Source organism: Trichechus manatus, unplaced genomic scaffold, assembly GCF_000243295.1.
Source record: "Trichechus manatus latirostris isolate Lorelei unplaced genomic scaffold, TriManLat1.0 scaffold00122, whole genome shotgun sequence".
In the NCBI taxonomy this organism is placed as follows: Eukaryota; Metazoa; Chordata; class Mammalia; order Sirenia; family Trichechidae; genus Trichechus; species Trichechus manatus.
In genome coordinates this window covers 6,650,527-6,657,578 of record NW_004444058.1, presented here as the reverse complement: position 1 = coordinate 6,657,578, position 7,052 = coordinate 6,650,527, and the positions used below count along the sequence as shown (strand labels likewise).

At 46.4% G+C, this 7,052-nt stretch overlaps 1 protein-coding gene across 1 annotated transcript in view; it reads right to left on the bottom strand.

The window, feature by feature from the left end:
- Positions 1 to 7,052, bottom strand: part of EPS15L1 (epidermal growth factor receptor pathway substrate 15 like 1) — an 87,801-nt gene that overhangs the window by 39,306 nt on the left and 41,443 nt on the right. The window contains exons 17-18 of the mRNA XM_023738766.1: positions 6,040 to 6,090; positions 4,651 to 4,787 (exon numbers count right to left, since the gene is read on the bottom strand). Coding sequence (XP_023594534.1) covers positions 4,651 to 4,787; positions 6,040 to 6,090 — 188 coding nt within the window. The remainder of the gene's footprint in view (positions 1 to 4,650; positions 4,788 to 6,039; positions 6,091 to 7,052) is intronic.

Below are 7,052 nucleotides of genomic sequence, written 5' to 3'. Positions count from 1 at the left end.
CTTTCTCATTGTCTTTATTCAGAGATTATGTATGGTTTAAGGAGATGTGTACATGTGCCAAGTTGACAAGGGGTGGACTGTGATGGTTAAGATTGTGTGTCAACTTGGCTGGGCCATGATTCTCAGTGTTTATATGTGATCACTCCCATGACTGAATATGCTGTGAGTAGCCAATCAGATGAAACGGAGTTTCCTTGGGGTGTGTGGCCTGCATCTGAATATAAGCAGACGTTCTGGCTTTTTGCTCACTCTGGATCCTGCGGCTGCCTCCTGTCGTCTTACCTCCGGTACTTGGGACTGGAGCTGTCAGCTTATCTGCCGAACCTGGGATTCGTCGATCTTCACAGCCTGTGAGCAGAGCCTTGCTCTCTGACCTGCTGATCTTGGGCTCGCCAGTTTCTGCAGCTCTGTGACTTGGGAGAGGCCTCTACCCTGATCCACGGACATGGGATGTTCTAGCCTCTACAATCACGTGAGCTGTTTCCTTGATATAAATCTCTCTCTATATATATTTATACGCTTTACTGGTTTTGCTTCTCTAGAGAACTCAGCCTAAGACAGTATTCATTGCAAATAACTTTTTCAACAACATAAACAGTAACTATACTTGTGGACCTCACCAGATGGAATACACAGGAATCAAATCGACTACATCTATGGAAACAGATGATGGAGAAGCTCAGTATCATCGGTCAGAACAAGTCCAGGGGCCAACTGCAGAGCAGACCAACAATTGCTCATATGCAAGCTCAAGCTGAAGCTGAAGAAAATTAAAATAAATCCACAAGAGTCAAAGTATGATCTTCTCTTGAGTATATTCTACCTGAATTTAGAGATCATCTCAAGAACAGATTTGACGTATGGAACACTAATAACCAAAGACCAGACAAGTTGTTTGATGACATCGAGGACATCATACATGAAGAAAACAAAAGGTCATTAAAAAAACAGCAAAGAAAAAAGACCAAAATGGGTATCAGAAGAGACTCTGAAACTTGCCCTTGAACGTACAGTAGCTGAAGCGAATGGAAGAAATGAAGTAAAAGAGCTGAACAGAAGATTTCAAAGGGCAGCTCGAGAAGACAAAGTAAAATATTATAATGAAATGTGCCTGGAGAAGCTGCTCAGCATTTCTCAGGCTAAAAGAACTGAAGAGAAAATTCAAGCCTCAAGCTGCAATACTGAAGGATTCTACGGGCAAAATACTGAACGATGCAGGAAGCATCAAAAGAAGATGGAAGGAATAGACAGTCACTGTACCAAAATGAACTGGTCAATATTCAACCATTTCTGAGGAAGCATATAATCAAGAACCAATGGTACTGAACAAGCTGCACTGAAGGCACTGGCAAAAAACAAGGCTCCAGGAATTGATGGAATACCAATTGAGATGTTTTAACAAATGGATGCAATGATGGAAGTACTCACTTGCTTATGCCAAGAAATTTGGAAGAGAGCTATCTCACCAACTGACTGGAAGAGTTCCATATATGTGCCTATTCCAAAGAAAGGCAACTCAATGGAATGTGGAAATTACTGAACAATATCATTAATATCATATGCAAGAAAAATTATGCTGAAAATCAGAAACAGTCACAGAAGTACATCAACAGGGAGCTGCCAGAAATTCAAGCCAGATTCAGAAGAGAATGTGGAACAAGGGATATCATTGCTGATGTCAGAGGAATTTTGGCTGAAAGCAGAGAATACCAGAAAGATGTTTACCTGTGTTTTATTGACTATGCAAAAGCATTCGACTGTGTGGATCATAACAAATTATGGATAACACTGCAAAGAATGGCAATTCCAGAACACTTAATTGTGCTCATGCAGAATGTGTATATAGACCAAGAAACAGTTGTTCAAACAGAACAAGAGGACACTGCGTGGTTTAAAATCAGGAAAGGCATGTGTCAGGGTTGTATCCTTTCACCATAGTTATTCAATCTGTATGTTAAGCAAAGAATCTGAGAAGCTGGACTATATGAAGAAGAATGTGGCATCAGGATTAGAGGAAGACTCATTAACAACCTGCAATATACAGATGACACATGGGGTCTTAAAAGCCTGTGAACAGCCATCTAAGACACTCCACTGGTCTCACCTCTTCGGGAGCAAGGGAGAATGAAGAAAACAAGATACAAGGAAAAGATTAGTCCACAGGACTAATGGACTGCAACTACCATGGCCTCCACCAGATTGAGTCCAGTACAACTAGATGGTGCCCAGCTACCGCCACTGACCGCTCTGACAGGATCACAACAGAGGGTCCCGGACAGAGCTGGAGAAAAATGTAGAACAAAATTTGAACTCACAAAAAAAGACTAGACTTATTGGCCTGACAGAGACTGGAGAAAACCCAAGGGTGTGGCCCCCCAGACACTTTTTTAGCTCAGTAATGAAGTCACTCTCGAGGTTCACTGTTCAGCCAAAGATTAGACAGCCCCATAAACAAGACTAATGGGGCACAAAAGTCCAGGGACAAGGACTAGAAGGCAGGAGGGGACAGGAAAGCTGGTAATAGGGGACTCAAGGTTGAGAAGGGACAGTGTTGACATGTTGTGGGGTTGTTAACCATTGTCATAAAACAATATATGTGTACTGTTTAATGAGAAACTGTTCTATAAACCTTCATCTAAAATACGATAAAAAATAAAAAATTTATATATCTATATATATAGATGGTACAACCTTGCTTACTAAAAGCAAAGAGGACTTGAAGCACTTACTGATGAAGATCAAAGACCACAGCCTTCAGTATGGGTTACATCTCAACATAAAGAAAACAAAAATCCTCACAACTGGACCAATAAGCAACATCATGATAAACGGGGAAAATACTGACATTGTTAAGGATTTCATTTTACTTCAGTCCACAATCAACGTCTATGGAAGCAGCAGTCAAGAAATCAAATGATGTACTGCATTGGGAAAACCTGCTGCAGAAGACCTCTTTAAGTATTAAAAAGCAAAAATGTCACTTTGAGGACTAAGATGCGCCTGACCCAAGCCATGGTATGCTCAATCGCCTCATATGCATGCAAAAGCTGGACAATGAATAAGAAAGACTGAAGAAGAATTGATGCATGTGAATTATGGTATTGGTGAAGAATAATGAATATACCACAGATTGCCAGAAGAATGAACAAATCTATTTTGGAAGAAATACAGCCAGAGTGCTCCTTAGAAGTGAGGATGGCAAGACTTCGTCTCACATACTTCAGACATGTTATCAGGAGGGACCAGTCCTCGGAGAAGGACATCATGGTAAAGCCCCCTTTGGTTTTAAATCCTGTTAGACACAAATTTAACAACGTCTGTTGTGCCTGACATTGTGCAAAACCATGGCTTATCACACGCTGAGGTTTCTTAGGTATGTCACATGCTCTAAATGTTAGCATCTGTTGGGAAGTTGGACCCTCCAAGTTGGCTCTAGTTAACTGGAAATGTCTGAGTGAAAATGACTGTTGTCAAAGATTTCATTCGCCTTTGATCAACAATCAACGCCCAAGGAAGTGAGATTTAAGAAATCAAATGATGTACTGCACTGGGCAAATCTGCTGCAAAAGACCTCTTTCAAGTTTTCATAAGCAAAGATGTCACTTTGAGGACTAAGGTGCGCTTGACCCAAGCCATGGTCTTGTCCATCACCTCATATGCATGCAAAAAGCTGGACAACGAAAAAGGAAGACCAAGGAAGAATCAACGCATTGTAACTGTGGTGTTGGCAAAGAACATTGAATATACCGTGGACTGCCAGAAGAACCAACAAACCAGTCTTAAAAGAAATATAACCAGAATGCTCCTTAGAAGTGAGGATGGAGAGACTTTGGCTCACTTACTTCAGACACATCATCAAGAAGGAACAATTGCCACAAAAGGACATCACGGCTGGTAAAGCAGACAGTGAAAACAAAGGAAACTCTAAGTGCGGTGGATTGACACAACAGCCGCAACAATGGACTCAAACATGCCAAGAGACATGAAGATGGCATAGGACAGGGCAATGTTTTGCTCTGTTTTACCTAAGGTGGCCATGGGTCAGAGCCAACTCAAGGGCAAGTGACAAACAAACAAAACATCTGGCTGAAGCTGCCAAATGGAGAGTTTGGATTTGCTCCTGTCGGCGACAGGGATCCCTCCACCCCTAAGTGCTGGATAGTTGCTGGAAGATCACAGGGCGGGGACTGCCTGTGTGTGTGTTTGGCAGGGGGTTGCTGTTTTTGTTGGGACATGGAGCAGCAATGGGGCAGAGGATTTGAAGCAGGGAAACCAGAGAAGTGGGCCTGAGCTTGAGTAATGGTAGGACAGAAAAGGAGAGAAGTATTAGTGCTATGCAGGGGAGTTTCTCCCCCAGCGTGGGGCCCCTGGGTCACTGCTGTGACACCTGGTTTGCGGGCTGAGAATCTCGGTGGCATCTCCTAGCATGACCACCCCACCCCATCCAGGAATGAGACCCATGACCCAGCACCTGGAGATCTGCTCAGTGGGCACAGCTGGAGTGCTACACACACACTATCTGCATTCCTCACACTCATGGGCCCAATTAGGAAAGACCTCCTCCCAGGGGTGGGGTGTTGAAGGCAATGGTCACTTTTACACATACAAATGAGCACACAGGATCACTTGCACCTGCCCAGGAGCACTCACCTTGGAAGGTAAGGAGGGGTTTTTTGTGAATGGGTCTGAGGTAAATGGGTCGTTCTTTGTCTGTTTCTTGAAGAAGTCGTCGGTGGCAGAGCCACGGAATGGGTCGCTTTCTTTGAAGGGATCCCCTCCAAATGGATCTAGGAAGTGAAGGAAAAACATCCCATGAATAAGCAACACCATGCTCGGGGAAGGTCCCTAGGTGGCACAAATGGTTGGCACTCAACTACTACCTAAAGGTTAGCAGTTTGAGCCCACCCACTGGCACTGCAGAAGAAAGGCCTGGCAGTCTGCTTCTGTTAAGATTGTTGTTGTTGTTAGTTGCTGTCAAGTTGATTCTGACTCATGGCGACCCCATGAGTGCAGAGAAGAACTGCTCCATAGGGTTTTCATGGCTGTGACCTTAAAGAAGAGATCGTCAGGCTTTTCTTCCAAGGCACTTCTGGGTGGGTTTGAACTGCTCACCTCTTGGCTAGTGGTCCAGCACTTAACAATTTGTGCCACCGAGGGACTCCTCTGTTAAGATTACAGCCAAGAAAACCCTACGGAGCTCTACTCTGTAACACATGTGGTTGCCATGAGGTGGAATTGACTGGACAACAAAGAACCCAGGTTTGTCTGATGCTAGGTATAGGATGTTCTAGAAAAGGTAAAACTACAGAGACAGAGCACAGATCAGTGGTTGCCTGGGCAGGGGTGGGAAAGACTGCAAAGGAGCACAAGGGGACCTTCTGGGGTGACGGAATGTTGTATATCTTACCTGGCCGCCCACATTTATCAAAATGCGTCTAACTATACACTCAAAATTGGTGGATTTTGCTGTGTACAAATTATGCCTCTCGATAAAGCTGATTTAAAATAGAGTAAAAATAAACAGCATGATCTCAACATGGCATCCATGCTGTGTTCTACTTGAATGCTCAGATAGGGCGTGGGCATGGAGGGTGGGAAAAAAGAAGGCACAAGAAGCCAATAAGAGATCAGGTTGCTCAGAAAAGGGGTGAACATTCCCAGTATGCACCCCGACCTTCCTAGGGTCTGTGGACAGAAGTCCCTTGTGTATAGGGAGCACGCGGAACACCCCGACAAACGCCAGAGGTATCTCTGGCCCCAGTGACCAAGTTGTCACAGGTATGTGGACAAAATCACCTCACTAGCAGAAGATGCTTTTGTAGTTTAGCTTCTTATCACGCTGGGAAATTGCTGAGAAGAGGCACAAAATTGTAAAAAGGAAAGAAGATGTTAATTTCCAGGTTCCTTCAGAAACTTAACTTCCTACCACCATGTACTAGGAAACCTAGCAGAGGAGGCTGGGAGGTGATTGGCCGTTTTCCTTGACTTTAGCTAGGGATGGGACATTGTGAAGACTAGACCACAAAACATTTGTTTTACCTGTTGAAGCAGCCTGCTGTTCTGCAAAAGGGTCATTCTGGAACGGGTCACCTAGATTACAGAGGAGAGAAATGCTTAGCTCTGTGGAAGGAGAACTGAAGGTGAAGTAGTTCACCCGTACACGGCTTCCACCTACCTTCCATCCTCTACCTGCACATGACTCTCCACCTGCTACCTTCCACCTGCCACCCTCCACCTGCACAGGGCTCTCTACCTGCTACCTGCCACCCTCCACCTACTACCTGCCACCCTCCACCTGACAGCACTCCACCTGCACAGGGCTCTCCACCTGCTACCTTCCACCTGCCACCTTCCACCTGCACACGGCCCTCCACCTGCACACAGCCTTCCACCTGCTACCTGCCACCTACCACCCTCCACCTGCACACGGCCCTCCATCTGCAGAAGGCTCTCCACCTGCCAATCTCCACCTGCACATGGCCCTCCACCTGTACACAGCCCTGCACCTGCCACTCTCCACCTGCCACCCTCTACCTGCATATGGCACTCTATCTGCCACCCTCCACCTGCACAAGGCTCTCTACCTGCACATGGCCTCCACTTTATACCCCCCTCCTGTACACGGCCCTCCACCTTCCGCCCTCCACCTACTGCCCTCCACCTGCACACGGCCTTCACTTGCACACGCCTCTCCACCAACACACAGCCCTCTACCTGCCACCCTCTACCTGCACACGACCTCCACTTGCTAGCCTCCACCTGCACATGGCCCTCCACCGGCACACGCCTCTCCACCTGCACACACCCCTCCACCTGCACATAGCCCTCTACCTTCCACCCTCCACCTGCACACAGCCCTCCACCTGCACACAGCCCTCTACATGCCACCCTCCACCTGCACACGGCTTCCACCTGCTACCCTCCACCTGCACATGGCCTCCACCTGCTACCCTCCACCTGCACACGGCCCTCCACCTGCACATAGCCCTCCACCTGCACATGGCCTCCACCTGCTACCCTCCACCTGCACACGGCCCTCCACCTGCACATAG